This window comes from Podarcis muralis, chromosome 2 (genome assembly GCF_964188315.1).
Source record: "Podarcis muralis chromosome 2, rPodMur119.hap1.1, whole genome shotgun sequence".
Lineage (NCBI taxonomy): Eukaryota > Metazoa > Chordata > Lepidosauria > Squamata > Lacertidae > Podarcis > Podarcis muralis.
Window position 1 is genome coordinate 29,416,082 of NC_135656.1, and position 19,030 is coordinate 29,435,111.

The window sequence follows — 19,030 nt, forward strand, 5'->3', positions numbered from 1 at the left end:
TTTAGATCTGTTTGGCTCAGCTTCTAGCATTCAAAGTGAGAGTTTAAAAGATGGAAAGGAGTTAGCAACATAAAAATAAGAAATTGGTTTCTAATAAGGCATCTCTGGCAGTTACAAAGTACAGAGAAAATATTCAGCCAAATTCAGTGTCAAAGGCATAAGTGAAAGCTTCTTAAATTTAATGGCTTCATCTTCTGCTATTCACATTTGCCACAATAAATTTAATACTAAAACCACAAAATGTCGCCTTTTATTAACACCAGGGCACTTCTTCACACTGCAAAATTAATGGCAACAACAGCAAGTTCCTTCTTTGTAACTCTTTCAAGCATTTAGTTTAGCGGTTGCACATTTGGTTGCAAGAGTAAGGATACTGTAATAGATCTCTATGCAGGTCTAAGTACGCAATGTGTAAGAGATATATAGACCTACTTCAACCTTGCATTCATCTCCTCTGTAAAAACCATTAGGGCATAAGCAGATTCGATTAATGTTATCATTTAATTAACAGTTCTATTAATGGCCATGGTTATACTGTTGGAAAGCAAACAGAATCAGAACTAAATTAAAGCTGCAAGACTCTTCCCAAATTAGTTTCTTTTTTCAGCTCAGTCTCCTACACGTTTGTTGCTAGACGTATCTTTCCATCAAGCACAGTATGATCTGCTCTCACTAGCCGTGATCCCATGGTCCTTCCCCCACTTGATCCTATTAAAGTCTAAAAGAATAATGCCCTCTTTCACAATTTCACATTCTCACAATCTCACCTCCAGCTCCTGCTCCCTCTGCAGGGCAAACTGTTTGAAAGATTTGACAATAAGGCCAGCGTTTGAGCAATCATACACGAAGATAGAGGGACTGCCCATCCATGTCTGTAGATCATATATGGATAAAGGGATGTACTGCGTATAGTTCTGCAAAATAAACAAACAAAAAAACCACATATATTATACTGCACAGTGAACAGCAGCCTTTGCCTACAATACTCAGAAGGATTAAACAAGCTACTTCTGTTTTCAGGGTTAAGAAACAATTCCAAATATAATGGAAATAAATGATGCTATGGAATCACCATTTACCATCCCATAAAGTAATACAAGAGTTCATCCAGTGTGAAAATGTTCTCAAATTTAATCTGAATTCTGCTCACTTGTCACTTACTATGTATTATCATAATGCATGTATCAGAGATTGTGGTCATAAAAAGAGCCAGGAACAACTGGAGAAATAAGCTGAACATGTTGTAATGTTAGGTGAAATTCTACCAAACACAGTGTGTGAAAATAATATATGTTAACTATTACTAGCTGTTTATACTGGGTATGTCCCTATGCATATTTGTACTAAGCAAAATAAATTCACATCCTTGTACGGAAAATGCATGGTTTCCTGAATCATGAACGAGAGACATCTTATCTCAGAAGACTCACTGAATTGTCATCAATTTTGCAAACTTATGGTTGCCTTGAAAACTAAGCACAAAGATAGAGCTGAGACCTCTGGCAAGTAAATGAATCACCACTGCTTTTAACCAAATTACTGTATAACCTATGAAGTTGCTGAACCTATCAGAAAACATGGAACAGCTTCCAGTTACTTACATGGTAATAAAACAGATTTCTGCCTTACAGTTTAACTTAATCTGCAAATTCTGTGCACCTGTGGTACTGTAGAATTGCTTGGCTACTTTCTGAGTGATTAACAAAGATTACAAAAAAAGCAACCAAGGAAAAAGAGCAACCATTAATATTTCTGGTGTCCCGTCCCCGTCCCCCCCGGCAGTACAGTGCATCATTTTTCTTTAATATACAAATCACTGGCATGTACCTGAAATACTGTAAAGCCAAAATAACAACTTTGAGGGTTTCTTGACTTTACGGTCAAAAATTCTGATTTTAATGGAATCATAAAATATAAAAGAAAGCAGCGGAGGGGGCTGGGAGAATGTCAATTTTCTTTTTCTGTGTAATCCATTAGCATCTCATTAGCTGCTTTCCTTTGTCTGCCAAGTTGCAAAGCAAATTTAGAGCACTGCAAGTCTTCAAAAGAGTGGGAAATCATTTTATCATACTGCAGTGGAACATTGGTCTTGTTGCAGCAAGAGGTGAATGGAAGGAGAAGAATGTACCAATAAATGTTCTCCAAATCCTTTTGAGGTGCTCTCTCCTCCTACATGTGCTGAAAGTACTGTACCAAAGTGAAGTCCTTGAAGACAAACAGTACCTTTGATCCCTAAATGCCCCATCTCAAAGCAATATAATCTGGGGGCAGAAGAGGAGAAGGAACACATTGCAATTGTCTCTCTTTCTCATGCTTAAATATACAGAGGATGAAAAGCAAGTTCTCATTCCAACTAAGTGAACATAGATGCACTGCAGATTATTTATTTATTAAGTTCCTCTTTATCTGTCAGACTAGATTAAACATCCAAAAACTAGGCTTGCTTTATAAGGCAGTCCTGAAAAATTAAGCTAGCCACCACATTATGCAAAACATGACAAGAGGAATAAAAAAAATCAAGTTAAGGGGGGATGCATGGCAGAAAAGAGTGAAGTGTGTGTGTGTGTGTGTGTGTGTGTGTGTGTGTGTGTGTGTGTGTACGCATACAGAGAGAGACACCAACACACACACTTTTTTTAAAAAAAAGATCAACTCAATTTAATGATTAACTTTTTTAAAGTGACTTATTCAAACTATGCCACACAGTCCTTTTTCACTTGGATCCCTGTGGAAAATAGAGTCTGCTTAGTTAAACAAAACAACTGAGATCTGGCTTTTTGGCTGAAACAAATCAGACAGAAATAATACTTCCTGAAGGGTTTATCCTTTTTAATCTATGTATCAGAATATATTATCCTTAATCTCTTATAAATATAGCACAACTAGAAAATGATGGGTGCTTAGACTTGCACAGACTCACTGAAAACTCACAGGTCTTCCACTGAAGGGCAAAGAGATCATTTGCAGAGCCTCTGATCAGAAGCAACAATTCTACAGCTAAAAAAAAAAGGTCACAACTATATCTCGACCACCAAGGGCATCTCAGGGACACTCCGTAGTAGGTTGATCCAATTGCTAGTGAATGTGCAGTCACTGGATTTTAATGCACTCCCTAAGAGGACCACTGGGAGAAGTTATATTTTTTAGAATTCGTCTTAAAACAAAACAGTGGCATTTACTCTGCATTAGAATCTTTGAAACTTCAAGCTGTACAGAACATAGCTGTTTGGAAGCAGAGGGCAAGAGCATTTCCTCCCTCCCTTGTCTTGCTTTTTTTTTTTTTTTTTTGTTAGAAAGAAAGCACACTTCCCCTTCTGATAGGCAAATATATCATGTTTCACATTCCACCTATGCAAATCCAGTCTTCCTTCGTAACCTGGGCTACAAATCTTTAAGACATCTCCTAATAATAGACAGTGGAGTCTTCATCAGATTACCCCACCTGATAAGGCAAGATAGCTGGCAAAGGCACAATAAATAAATACTTAATAACGCTGTTGGCACAACATCCAAATTTCATTCATCAGTAATTTATTTCCCTCATTCTTGTAGCACATTCAGCATCACATTATTTCTATCTTATTTACCGTTCAGAACTCATTAAGATCTCTTTTTATTGTTTTTAAACACCAGATCTAGATTAAATATTTGGTGTTGTGTTGGGATGAATGTTAATTGAATTCTGAGCTCTATTAGGAAGGAAGTTGCCTTATACCAGGTAATATGCTCCAGTATAGTCTTCCTTCAGCAGACAGTGGTAATTCACTACCACCTATTTTACTGGACCTTTTTAACTGGAATTGACTCGAATTGAACATGGGGACATTTTGCATGAAAAACACATGATCCGTTTGCTGCCAAATTACTAGCCAGCAACATCAGTAAACTATGACATAAGTCCTTGAGGCTACTCCATAGAAGGAATGAAAGAACCTAAGTCCTCTCCTCCACACAGGGCTGAAATGGTAACTTTTTGCAAACTGCACTGCAAACTGAACAACTACATTTTTGTACTTGGAACAATAAAACAAAAAAATTGAAACTGAACTGACCATATAAACATCCAAGAGCAACTCTCCCTCAGCTATATGGAACCAGCTATAAAACACAGTTAGGAGCAACCCCAAGGCGGTAAATAAACTGCTGAATAAAAGTCTCTGTTTCACTATCAGTCACCTGTTGGAGGTAGTAAATGTGTTACTTAAAAGGCAAAACACATTTGGGTAAGTGCAACTCGTAATCAATCACCATAACCTATCACCCACTTTTCATCCCCATGCAAGTGAGAAGACATCTTGATGTCTAGTACAAGCTCTTGTGGCAGATTTGCTGTCTGAAGTAAGGCTAATAAGGATTCTGAATGCAAAGTGGGTTACGGCTTCCAACACCACAAAGGCAAGCTGAAAATCCTGGCGATGCATTTCATGTTTCATACATTTATAGCATACACTGCAAGATCATAATGACCAAAGCCAAGTGCATTAAAAGGTATGCCACTGAAGACTTGTTCGGTGTTGGGGCGGGGGTATTTTTCCTTAGAAGGTAAGGTACAATGCCCATTGCTGGCACTGTGTGACAGTGTTTTATTAGCTTATGGAATTTGAAGAGCAATTTCTGGAATCCTCTTCAGGAGGAAATTTGGACATGCACATTAATTATGTATCTTAGCTAGCATCATTATTATCTCTGTAATCTAGCTCTCTTTATGAGCACACACTAATGCAGAGAGAGCTCCTCCAGAAGGACTGCAGGTACCCTTTCAAAAAAAGGAGTTACAAGAAGTACATAACAACTTAATGTGGGGGTACATAAAGGTGTGAACAAACTGAAGCTCTAAAATCAAACATTAGCAATAACGCTTTTATTGGTAAGTGTTGAGCAAATTTGACATGAAAGGGACCACGATTTAACTCCATCTGCAAATCGTGTACCTTGTTGAAGACCCATATTTCTCCATTTACTGTTGGTCTGGGGACACCATGCCCATTGTAGTGGAAGAGAACTCTCTCTTCCTTGGCATTTCGACGCAATGAGGTGCATAGCTTTTTAACTTCATCCACTGTAGGATCAAGACTCTGCTTGTATCGGGCCTGGTTGGAGAGAGGAAGGAGAGAGAAAGAATATATTACATTGTTTTATTCTTGCATATGGATGAGAATTAACAATAATTTGACATTTTTCCTGTATACAAGAATGAAGCTCGCTTTCATTTAAATAGAGCACATAAATCAATAAGCAGCATATATCTTATAATGTTTAAACTACATTTGTGTGCCCCCTTTGACAATTTCCCATGAAATCTTGCCTCTTATTCATTATTAAACAACTAAATAAACTCGGACAACTTTAAAATATCCACCTGCTATAAAAGCATCTCTCTCCTCATAATGCATAAACCCTCCTACAAATTATATTGATACCAAAGGAACTATCCGTAGTCCTGAAATGATTACAGGGTATAGCTAGAGATGCTGCAACAATTTAGACCTAGACAATAGGTCATTAAACATTCAAGAAGATAGAAATCCCAGATGAAAGCCTTGTTCAAATGAAAGTTTATTGTAAGTTAAGCCCCTAATTCATTTTTCAAACTCACTAGCAGACAATAGCCAGGGCACAAAGAACTACTTAGGCTCAAGCAAAAGGTATATACCATTTTCAGACCCACCCCTCCTTTGAGTTCTGCTGGATCTAACAGCAGCCTATGAGATGTCTCTTGGAAAGCCGACAAAGCAGGGCAAGAAGACAAAAGATCTCCCTGATTTTTGTCCTAGCAACTGGTATTTAGTGCTATACCGCCTCTGAACACAGAGGTTCCACTTAGCTTGTGCCCTATACTCATGTATACTACTAGAAAGAAAACTATGTGCCAGTTTCATGTAAGAAACTAGAAAATCTACCATTGACACAGTATGTATTGCCCCTCCACAGATAGCTCCAACTTTATTCCGCCACTTCTCCAATAACGTGTTGCTTCTTATACATCTACAGTGCTATTGATATGAAACCTCACTGAAATGCTTGAAAACAGCTAATAATTATAACAATAAAATAATAATAGAACTTGCTTATTAAGGATTTGTTCATAACCTGAAGACAAACAAAATTTAAAAGACAGGTATGCACATGGCATCACTTGTGATAATATTCTCTTGCACAACTGCCACTGAAAGCTAGTGGAAACTACAACAAAAGTGCAGTGCCAATTCTAAAACAACATTTTTCTTCCCAAGATGAATATCACAAGCACAAGTGCATGTTCACTGACATTTTCTGCACTCGCATACTCTTAATGTAATGTTTTTCATGTTTCCCCCCCCCCCCACCGCTTACTGAAGAAAGGCAGAAAAACACTGGTACATAGCAAAGTTCTTGTATCAGTCCATTCATTTCAGCAGAGCTTGAATCAAAACAGAGAACAAACGTCCTTTAAATAACTTCATTAGGAAGGCTTATAATGGGGACAAGGGGAGAACAACCAAGCATAGCTACAAGTTTAAAGGGCAAAGAGCTACTTCTAAACAAATATATACTATATAACCCCATTTCCTGTTTTGTACAGTGTCCTTTCACACTGTTTTTGAAAATGCTGTACAGTGTCCTTTCACATTTCACTTCTAAAAGGTACTGCAGCATTTTCCCGTAAGAAATAGTAACCTTTCACTGCCTGTTTTTCTTTCACATTTTTGTGGGTTTTTTACAGGAATAAAGCAGCAAGTTAACACAATAGTGGTTCTTGGCAATTCAGGGTGTTCTGTTAAAACTGTGCCTTGCAGTGTAATATTTCATTCCACTCATCTGTGTTTATGAGCAAGAGACAAGCAGCTGCAGGAAAGATGCTGCTAAAGTCTGTCACTCAAGAATGCTGCTCACTGTAGACTGCATTAATGCAAGCATCATCTTCTATCTCACTATCATATCTTACAGTGCCGTTATGAAGGTGCTGATTTGCAAAATGCATGCCTTAAATCACATTCTGCCTGTTGGCGCATTTACAAGACGCTATAACCAAGCCCTCGAGTGGTAGGCAATTTTTCAATTCTCACTTTGAAGAGGGGGTAGGGGCAATTTCCTTGCTGGAATCTCTGTCGCATCCCCCTAGCATAGCTATTAAACTGAGTTCATAATTAATAGTGGTGAATGGAAAGAAGAACTCTACATAGAACACCACTTTCACATTTACAGAGCTGAGTTGTAGTAGGAGAAAACAGGGGGGAAAACAAAGAGCCACTAAATAAGCAGTTATATACCTATCTGCCAAGCAAGGAGTTTTAGCCTTCGCTTCCTGTTTAGGGAAGTTTTTAATATTTGATGCTGTATTGTTTTTAACACTTGATTGGAAGCCGCCCAGAGTGGCTGGGGAGACTCAGCCAGATGGGCGGGGCATAAATAATAAATTACTTATTATTATTATTATTATTATTATTATTATTATTATTATTATTAAATAGCATTCTGATGTACAGAGAAGCCAAATCTCCATTCATGTTGCCCATGATGAGAGGTGTAACCAGCAATTTGTTTTGTTTTGACAGCACTGTAATAATATTTCCTTTAGAGAGAAACAGAGAAAAAGCAGGAAAGTGATTAGGGAGAACTTTAAGGAAAAGCTTGCAAACATTGCCAGTTCTTCTTTGTTTGGTTGTGTTGCATACTATGAGGTTGTATTCAGCTCAGGGGCAGAGCATCCAGTTTCATCATTTGAGGTGAAATGAAACATGCCCCCACCCCCCAACAAGCCTGTCTTATCTGTGCTGTGTGGGAGTGCCAACGAAGCACTGGCAGCAGTGTCAGCTTCCGGCAAAAACTTGCCCAAATCTCATGAAATCTCACCGGAAACTGGTGCCACTTCTCTGGAGGCAGCAGAGCGCCCACGGGAATGCTACCTGGTGGGTTTTCTCTGCTTGAGGTGGTCACCTAATCTTGCCTCATGGACAGGCCATACCTGATCCAACTAACCTTTTACTCCAGAGTAGTAGTCATGGCCACTAATAGCAGTGGGTCTACCAAGAGTAAGCTGAATACAGCCCTATATTTGTATCCCACTTTTTAGACAATTATTTTCTCCTAAAGGGGCTCTCAGCAATGAAAACGGGTTCACAAAGACACACAAGGGAAGCAAAGTGTGAGGTAAGAGTTCTCCATGGTGGCAGGGAACAGTATTACTGGCTGGACATTTAGAGTTTGACCTGGCATCATCCTGGGCTGGGACTAGGTCTGAGAAAGAGTCCAGTCTCAAAAAACCAAATGTGCGCTAAGCATGAAATCGGTGTGCCTTGACATGTCCTGCCAAGTGGTGGAGATAGCTAGATCAAACTGGGTTCAAGTGCAGTATTGGCCCGAATATAAGCAGCACTTTCCCCAAAAAAATTCCGACCGTGAAAAGTTAAAGTGCAGTTTATATACGCAACCTTACAGTATGCAGCTAGGAGTGTGGGGGCAAACAGCGCCAGGAATGTGGCGAAGGGGCACTTGCCCTGCACGTTGTCCCCAATTCTCTCCCCCAAAGCTGGGAAGGGAGAGAGAGAGAGAGGAAGGGGAAAGGCTGCCGGCAACGCAGCTCCCCACCCCCCACCGCCCAGTATGCAGCCAGGAGCAGCGAGGAAGGGAGTGGCTTATATTCAGGTATTCTTTCTCACCCCCTCCAATTTTAAAGGTGTGGCTTATATTCGGGTGTGGTTTATATTCGGGCCAATATGGTATGTTCTAAATATGTATATATTTATTGGGTAGAATATCACTATAGGGCCACTAATGCTACTGGGATCAGAGAGATGAGGCATTGCCTCCATTCAGAAAAAACTAAATTCCAGCTTCAGAATTCTGTCCTTAGAAACATCAGAAGTTGGCTTATACTGAGGCAGACCACTGGTCCAAAGAGCCCAGTATTATCTACACTGACTGGCAGCAGCTCTCCAAAGTTTCAGTCAGAAGTTTCCCCCAGGTCTACCAGCAGATGCCAGGGACTGAAGTTGGGACCTTCTCCATACAAAACAGATGTTCTACCATAAGCTATGCCCCTTCCTAAAACAGGCTTCTCAGATTTCATCAAAAATATTCTCTCTTTAAGCCACAGACTCAACTCTATATTTAGTCTCTAAAAAGATTTGATCACATGCTTCACATCAGTTTCATTAACTAGCACAGGTACATCATTTAAAGATTGTCTGGATGTTACCACTGCCCCCTTCTAGAAGGCAAACCAAGCCTTATGTTTTGACTATTTACATGCCCCCTGTGATTACAACACCAAAGAAAAAAAGCAATGTGAAGAGCACAGCTTGGTTCTTTAGATTCATGGTTATTTCCCCCCAGATGTTATTCTGTCAAAATGAGTTCTCTAAGACAGCATTCACAGCTGTTATGCCATTTTAATGACAGTACAAACATTGTGCAAACAGTAAATCGGGATGCAAGATTCCTTATAAGCAAAAAAATAAAATAAAATTTTGTATGTGTGTGTGTATTTAAAAATCCTGTCCTGTTTTCATCTCATGAAACTGCAGGTCAAAATTGCATTTCCTTCCAAATGAATGCTCTCCTGTGCCATAAGCCATTTTGGTTGCTTTGTGTCTTAACACCCAATCAGACCTATTTCCTGCAACTACTGCCTATGATCTTATTCTTCTCCCACTCACTGTACTTCCCTCCCCCCTTCAAATCATCTATGAAGAACAGGCAATACATCTTGAAGAAATGGCAGTGGGGATTATATTTGTCTCAGTGCATACAAGAAAGAGTATACAATACAAAATACAGGATTTCTACAAACTAAGGGTGTAATTCAACCCCCCTCTGAGCTGTGCTTGACTGAAAGGAGGTGACCCTCTGCCCAGCCCACTGACAACAGAAAGACCCAAAATTGAGCATTCAAGGGCAAGGAGGACCTGAGCTGCTCTGGGATCCACTGGATCCCATGATGGCATTGGGCCTGATAGCTATGCCAGCTACAGGTAGATACAGTAGTCTGTCTGACCTCCCTTCTTTCCCAGATGGCATATATGGCAGAGATGTAGCCCTGATTTGTTAAACCCTGCTGGGCAGTGACCAGGTTTAGGATTCCACATTTCGAATTTCCCATTATTTTTCACATATGCACAGCCTTCTTAAATGAACTCAAAACATGAGACGTGGAAGTTATTTTATGCTCACAACAACTTGAGGGCACATTTATTTTTAATTTTATTTGTTTACTGCGTTTATACCTTATTCTCCAAGGAGCTCAAGGTGGCATACATGGCTCTCCCTGCTCCTCATTTAATCCCCACAACATCCCTGTGAAGTAGGTTAGGCTATGAGGCAGTGACTGGCTCAAGGTCACTCAGTGAACTTCAAGACTGAGTGAGGATTTGAGCCTTGTCTCCCAGGTGCTAGTCAGACTAAACCACATAGGCTGAAGAAATGGTGGACTGCCTGTCTCACTTTGCCACTAAACTACAAGCAGGGCCAAGCACTTACCTGAATTCACTATGCATCTCACCCCACGTGCACCATGATATCTGTGTCTTATGTACCCAGTGCTCCCATTTACATAAAACGGATTGTGTTTCAAACGTCCCACAGGTCATTTAAACAAAATGGAACATTCTGCATACATGTGGGAAGATTCTAAGGACTATCACAGAAACAAGAGATCAAAGAAAAACTCCAAGAAACAAAAGCACAGATTGGTAGGTCTTGGTGCATTTGGGGATTGAAATGTCCATCAATGAAATTTAATTTCTAGTTCCCTTAGTAAAAATTATTTAGAATTTTTTTCATGGTGCAGTGTTAGGAACTGCCAAATTGTGCACAGCCTTTTTGCTTCTCAACTGTAAACAGTCTTTCCACTCTTCAAGACTACACAATTTCAGAAAGACCATGTCTTGCTAAGACTTGAAACCCAGAGCACAAGATTGTTTCTAAAAGTCATATTGATTGATTGATTGATTGATTGTATTCCAGAGTAATTATGAGATAAAAAGGAAGCACTTTCCCCAGCAACACAAGGAAGAATTGCTCAATACAGTTTGGGAGCAATTACAGTGGAAACAGAGTACATACCTTCCCTAAACAGAAAAGCAGTAGTTTCTACAGGAGTTGCCAACTAAATTGCTTCTGGAAAAAGGTACATCAGAACAGATCCTTCAATTGACAGAAAACTGACACATGCTTAGAAACAGATTCTAGCAAAGAAGCTATCTTCCACTGTCAACCACAACACCATTATCGGCGCTAGACAGAATATCCTGCTGGCAGTATATAATCAAAAAGCAGCAAATTGCTTGCATGGAACCTGAAATGGGCAGATTACTCTACAATGCTAGTGGACGGTACAATTTCAACTCTGGATCCCTGTAAACCACTGTTGACAAGTTGGGAGTCAGCTTCAGGAATGCATGCTGTTTCCTTTGAAATTTGTGAATGGACTCTTCCTCCTCCTGTCAATCTTAACCAGAGTTTAGTATAAAATTGTCACCATTGCTAACCATGATAAATGCTAAACAGTGTTCCCTTCTCAATCAGAATTTGAAACCAAGGTTTGAAATGAGCTTGCATCTGGGTAAGATGGGAACCATGGTTCATATTAATGTACTTGTAATGCTAGCCCACATTTAAGCTTAACAACAGCAGGAAGTGAAAAATTCACATGAGAGGAAAAGGAATGAATGCACATTCTCAAGATTAACTTCTAATTCATAAAAGAATGGTGTGCAGAGAACCAACATTGCTGTTGCCTTAACTATATGTAGAAAACAAAATCTAATACTCTCTGCTGAAGGAATGGGAAACCTGAGGCCTTCCAGTTGTTGCTGAACTACAACTCCCATCATCCCATCCATGCTGCCTGTGGCTGGTCAGAAGATGAGAAGGGCATAGGTTTGTCAAGACTACAGTTAAAAACATATCATGGGTCACAAGTGGCCCACTGCTGCTCTGAAAATATAGTTGTTTCCCCTCTGTATGCATTATACCTGGAAAAATAGGCTACCATCAAAACTTTCAAAAGGAACTTAGAGAGACCTTAAATTGAAAGGCCTAGCACAGGGTAGCAATTTCTCACCAATGTCATAGTAGTAGATTCATATGACAGCAACCGAGAGGAGAGAAACACATCATTTCACATGAGTAATTCCTTTTCTCCTCTGTCTCCACACCCAATCTCTCACATAAACTGCATATTCCAGCTCTTAAAGGAAGAAATCTGATGCATTTCATAGTGAAACCATTCTAATTTTCAGACCACATAGCTTTGGGGGCCCAAAGCAGCACATCTTGTTCCTCCAATCTGCCCTGCATTTTTGCTGTGCCACTCTTTCAAGCTAGTAGCTGACAGGTTTACAACTTCACCCTCCTCACACGAAGATTTACCAAGGGCACCAATGCACAAGATCATATTGGTTTTGTTAAGATTAAGTAGACTGAACCATATCGCTCCTAGGTACTGGGAGAGTGCTTAAAGTTGATTAGCTTTAAAATGTTATTTTAAATCACAAACAACTGACACCTAAATGAATTTCCTCTATTGGTGTTAAATGTAGCTTTTTGACAGTAGAAAGACCTCACTATGTAGTCAAGATTATGGGTTGTATCCAAGTCATACTCTGAGTAGTTCTGTTGAAATTAATACACAAGCTAGTAATGGCTAACAATTCCGTTTATTTCAGTGGCTCTACGGACTATGAGTTAGTCGGATACAACCACATGTTTAATTTTATGACCTTTCTTTTTGTCTACAAACTGATTTGCTTACTTCCCATTAAAAGTGTTTAGTGCCAGTGTTCGTTCCTTTCATAAAGCCTTTTTTATTCCATTATATCCTCTGCTTGTTGTCTGTGTCAGTTATTTTCCACTGTTAGATGTTCCTGTTCCACGTTTTCAAGGCAAAATATCTGCTTTAGCTGAGGATGAGTGCAAAACTAATGGCATCTCTGCAGATGTATAGATTGGCTTTTAATCCTTCAACAACATTTCACTGTAATAAAAGAGCAATTAAAACTTTAGTGGATAAGGCTGCACTAGCTTCTTTTTGCCACCTACTAGCTGCAGACTAGAGGGTGGGGGGTGGGAAACAAGTACCTACAGCAAAGTCTACTGGACCTAGCAAATTCTTCTTGATTTTTTCTATAACATTTCCCTCCGTATTTCTGCCTGGTCCTTGGCAAGAAAGCTTTCCTTCTGATTATGGTTATCAGAAAAGACACTCTCAATTACAGCTCCTTTGCTGATGGTATTCAGCTGTATCTGTCATTCCAAAGCTGACACCAAGCTCAGAGTTGTCAAAATGCCTTGTTGATGGGCACCGCAGGACAAGCATGAAATTGCTGGTGGTGATGTCAGTCAGCTGCTTCGGTGGTGAGGATCTGATTTTTATTATCGCTTTAGTGTGAGACTCAAGACGTTATGTCTACAAAAAAAGCCTTGGGGAACTCCAAATTGGGAACAGTCTCAATTCCACTTACAAAATTTAGACAGAACACTTCTTATTTCTTTCAATACTGCATCCATCTGAAATCTGAGTAAAGATAATGACAATACCAATTAATTCATTTCTTCCTATTGATTAGTTGTAGACAGCACTTCAAACAATCTGGAATAAATGCAAGTGTGACTGTTTACACAACACAACACAACAAAACAAAACAAAACACCACTACAAAGGATTAAGTAAATTTATATTTGTGCACTTGAATGCCAAATCTAAAACAATCATAAAACAACAGGAACTTAAAAGTAGAAGTCCAGTTTTTTTGCATTTAACTGGCTATGATTTACAATAGAAGAAAAAAAACCCCAAAAGCTGCAGAGTTTTAATCAAGACTATGAAGCCATTTTTGCAAATCCTTATTATAATATGCATAACCAATTCTTTTGTTTCTCTTGTGTACCAGTACAGCTGTCAGGGATTTCTGTGGCAATTTTATTTTGATTAAAAATGCGACAAAAATATGAGAAAGATAACTAACATAATATCCTGTTATTTTTCCAGAATAATTTGACTTTTTGTGTTACATTGCCACTCTAATTGCCCTATGCAGGTTTCGATATGCCAAAAGCTTTTTATTATAACAACATAAACATATGAAGGGGGAAATCGCTTGACACTGAGATTTTCCAAGGCTGTGGAGAGATGACAAGAGGCGCCTCTGTCACAAGCGGAGGCATGAAAAGCAGCTCACGGTTTTTTCAGCCTTTGGAAAAACAAAAAACTGCCATTCAAGTCAGTGAAATGAATACATAGGAAAGAATTATGCATACAGGTGGAGCAGCACTTACTCTTCCTGCTGCCCCTGTGATTGCATCTGCAGTTAACTTCTTTGAATTACAGACTAAGAAAATACTTCATTGGTCTAATTTCAAGCTACCTTCCAGGTATTCTCCAAAGGTAAAAAAAGTAGCAAGTATTTGGTGCAGAGCAGGTATGCCGTTTGCCCCTTCTTAAAGAGAGTAACGGGTACCCTAAAGCAAGTGCCAAACTGCCCAAGCTTTGCACACAGCCAATAAAGCATATTGTGTGCACAAGAGAGACAGAAAATGTTGGGATCTACCCTGTCGGACTGTGTGCGCAATTCTTCTGTCTTAAGGGCTGTGAGAACCAGCAGGAGCCTGATTGAGCCAGAGCTCTCAGCTTTGTTTCCCAGCCAGGAATATGCAGCAGAGCTCTGGAATTTGCCTGTGTCTTCTCCATCTCCGTCACCCTGATAGAGGGGGAGAATGTGGAGCAGCGACAGGGCAGAAAAGCAAGGGGATGTAGATGAGCAGAGATGGGGATGGGTGTCCACCACTGTTATATTACGCTGAGATTACTGGAGAGTGAAGGCTTTAACCTACCCCAGCAATCCCAAGGCAGCCCCAAGCACAGTCCTTGCACTGCAAAGCAGCTGCGTTTCCTTCACTCTATAAGCTAGCTCTAGCCCACTGGTATGTGGCCCTCAACTGCCTACATGTGGCTCTTGGGGGGCCAACGTTTACAAGAAATATGGTGGGTTAAAAAATAAAGTCCTGTTGCAGATTAAATATTAATAAAAAGTTTATGGTAGCCAATGCTTTCCTTTCGAAAAACTAGAATTCATTTCAACCTGTGCATGCATGGACATAGACATGGCCCTGGAGACAAAAACTGGGTGGAATGGCAACAAAATATAAAAAATTAGTCTGACAAAATTCTAATCTATGTTAAGAAAAGTGGTTGTTCACAAGAGAAATTACTGGCAACTCTGCTTTAATAGACTAACACTGTTCTCTTCTGAACAATGCATAAAATCTGTTTTTCATCAACTGCATCACCATTTCCCCTCGAGAAGGACCGAGGTTCTACCTTCTGTCAAGCACAAAAAAAGAAAATAATGAAAAGTATGCAACATTTATTTTAATTCAGGATTTCAAACATTTAAACAGTATCACTAAATCAAGAATTTGTGTAAACTGTGCAGACACTCAGTGTCAATTATTGATGTAATTGAGAAGTTCTAGCTCACTGAATGGATAGAAATATTTTGCATTAGACCTGCAATCAATTGCCAAGCAGCAATGTTTTATCTTATTCCCAGTTTGCCACACATCCATGTCAATCGTCCTTTGTTTCCAAGTGCTATGACAGGGAGCCTATCCTGATGACAAGCCATAAAGACAACATCCCATCTGTCCTCAGCATCTAAAATATGAATCCTCCATCCTGCTTTATAATTTAGAAGTGCCTGCTTACAGCATAAATATTACCGTATTTTTTTGCTCTATAGGACGCACCCGACCATAGAACACACCTAGTTTTAGAGGGGGAGAACAAGAAAAAAAATATCTCTCCCTCTCTGCGTAGCGCCCCTTCAGCGAAGCTGCAGGAGAAATGGAGCCCCTTCCATTTCTCCTCCCGCTTTGCTGAAGGGGTGCTGCGCAGAGAGGGAAAGCTGTGCAGCGCCTCTCCAGCGAAGTGAAGCCAGGTGCGCACCGACCCCTCTCGCTCTCCATGGTTGAGCGAAAGCAACGTGAAGCCTCCGGAGCGCGGTGGGAGTGTGCTCCCGCTGCGCTTCGGAGACTTCGCGTTGCTTTCGCTGAAGCCATGGAGCCTGCATTCGCTCCATAAGACGCACACACATTTCCCCTTAATTTTTGGAGGGGGGAAAGTGTGTCTTATAGAGCGAAAAATACGGTAGTCACTGTTCAGTTAGGCAGGATATAGGATCTGAACAAGACTACATCATAAACAGGAAAAAAGCATGTGAACATACAGGATGGAATCCAAATGGTGTCTGTGCTGACAGAAAAAGGGGAGGGGATTTTGCTGATTTCACGACCCCCAGCAGCCTCCTGAAACTCATCTTGGGAAACTTAGGAGTTCTTCCAGAACAGGGTGGAAGGTTGGCAAAGAGTGGGCTGCAGGTGGAAAGAGGAATATCAGCAAAAGATTCATCTCTTCATCTTTTAGCAGAGCTGTTCACTGGACCAAAAGCACTTCCATGGGAACAAGGGCACTAACTGGATTCTACCTGTAGGGTTGGACCCAAACTACGTTAATTGCATTTAGTTAAGTCAAGGTTAAACCAGTGGCAACAAAGTGCAGTTACAAATTTGGATCTAGTCCAGACTTTGCAAATCAGAATCCTAGAAACTATATTGTGTACTCGACTTAATCCTCAGAAAAAAACATAATCAAATTATGACATAACTGTAAAACTGGAGGGCTAGAAGGGAACCATGAACACGGTAAGATCCAAACCCCAGACAGAAAGGATTGTATAACAAAAACTAAGACTCCCAAATGTGGCACTAGTGAGGACCTCTTCAGTGCAAAAAACACAAATACAATTATGATGGGAATGTGTCTCTTTCAAAAGCAGATTTCCTTTTTAAAAGGCGTGGAAGTGGGAGCCCAACTTTAGCATCTCATAATATCTGTATATGTTGCAGGGAATAGATAGCTCTTGTCTGCTGTTATAAAGAGATGGAGCCTTGTGTATTTATTTTGCCTACATGTATTTTGCAGCCAGGTACCTTATTTGAAAGCAAAGGATCTTGCAAGAAGTGGCGTAAGACAAGTTGACAGTTACTTCCCACATTACTTTTAGCTGACATGTGTGCATGGAACTCCATGAAATAGAACCCCTGGGGAACCAAAACAGGTTTCCTTAGCAGCTATCAGGACCATCTATTGTCTTAACAAAGAAAGAGAGGCAAAGCAATGTGCATTGTCCTGACAGCAAGAAGTATGATGGGGTAAGCACTTACCCAATGAAGGATTACAATCTACATTACTAAATGCTAACCGTTTGGACCCAGTTTTCATAAAAGAGCACTTTCTCCAGATTTTCCTGCTATGATTCCTAAGACTCACCCCTTAACCCTGAAACTCACTGTCTTGTAGAATCATCTTTTCAAAGCACTGTTTTCTCTTTTTAAAATTGATTTCACATAATGCAATAAATGAAGATCCATTTTAACATTTGTTGCATTCTGTTTCACTCATTTTAACTAACTATTGTTTAATGTTTTCAATGAATTGGTGCTCATCCAAAGTCTTTAGAGTGAAGCAATTTAGAAATCTTCAGTATATAAATTATGAACTCCTTTCTAGTACTGATTTTGCTGCCAGAATGCTGTTCTACAATCAGTGCCTTTAATTAACCCAAATAATTCAGATTATTTGGGCTCATTAAAGTCCCTGATGATAGAAAAATTTGGTTTTTATAAGAGGGTTGGCCTCTCACCTTCAGAAAATTCTGGCATGGGAGTTCCATGATCCTACACCTGCCAAGCCTCAGAGGTACATCTCCTATGTGGAAGTCAGTTATTTAAATAAAATTTTGAACCATGTTCAGGAATAACAAACTCTAAATGTTGGAAAATTTAATTTTCCATTTCAATTCTCTTCTATTTAAAACTTTCAAAAGAAAAAGAAACAGGAAGCTAAACTTGTACTTGCAATTTCATTCTTCTCATAACAAAACAAAAGAAAAAGAAGAAAGTAATCTACACAGGAGATCACACCTGCCTCTCTGTAACTTTTATATCTCCAATCTATGAATATAGATACCTTTCCTCCCCTAGAGAAGTGGGGCCACCATGGCATTACACACTGTGGGTTTTGGCACTGAATATTTTATCTACAGCATGTCATTTCCTGTCACACTTCATCAACTCACTCACTCAAGAGAGACGCTTTTTGTGTTTGTGCAGGCTTCCATTTCATCATGCTGATTGTGCTGGAGAAGCCACACACAGCATTTCTAAACCAATTAACAGGTCAGAGAAAACAGCTGCTGAAAGTCTTGAATGGGCAATAAAGCAGCCTGCTGGTAGATTAGGTTTAGCTAAAATCCACAGCAAACGTAGCAGTGCCACTCCATGTCCCATAACAACACAGCATCCCCGTCTTTTCTTTGCATTTCATTCTTTCAAAAGATAAAGGAAACATTCACATCTGCAATAATTAGTTGGTGAAACATTCAGTTCACCAAGGAGTACTTTGCAAAGAGGAGGAAGCAATTTCAACCTCTGAACTACAGAGATATGCCCCTGATTTCACTGGCCATACAGCGTAAAACCCCAAAATCGATGGGCTTATTAGATTTTAAATTCTTACTCTGGGGTAGCCCTCGGAGGAATCTGCCTTATACCAAGTCAAGCCACTGGTCCATCCATCTCAGGATTGCCATCCTTCACTGACTAGCAGGCGCTGTCCAGTGTTTCAGACATAAATATTTCCCAGTCATACCTGGACACACTTGGGATTGAAATATGGGACCTTCTGCATTTAAAGTGTGGGCTCTGCCACTGAGCTACAACCCCTTCCAGGTAAAGCTTCCAAGTGGGTGAAGCTGAAATGCCTGTAAAACTACTGCATGGTTGGGGATGTTCATGTGAAACAGCTGCAGGCCTGGTAAGTGTGGGACTAGTGCGGAAATACATCTTGTGAACAACTCCAAACATATCATGGTGTGTTTTTTCCCTGAAGCACTCAGATAGACCCTTTAATGTCTGAACTGATCTTGAGGTAGGGCATTTAATTAAGATCTGCTGCCAGGATTTAATACTCTAAAAAAAAAAGATGCCCGTT

The 19,030-nt window shown here is 39.9% G+C and overlaps 1 protein-coding gene across 4 annotated transcripts in view; it reads right to left on the reverse strand.

Moving 5' to 3' along the window:
* Positions 1-19,030, reverse strand: part of RPTOR (regulatory associated protein of MTOR complex 1) — a 314,753-nt gene that overhangs the window by 202,151 nt on the left and 93,572 nt on the right. For all 4 annotated transcript variants that reach the window (XM_077924087.1, XM_028714738.2, XM_077924086.1 and 1 more), the window contains exons 4-5: positions 4,932-5,090; positions 768-914 (exon numbers count right to left, since the gene is read on the reverse strand). In XM_077924087.1, the coding sequence (XP_077780213.1) occupies positions 768-914; positions 4,932-5,090 (306 nt within the window). The remainder of the gene's footprint in view (positions 1-767; positions 915-4,931; positions 5,091-19,030) is intronic.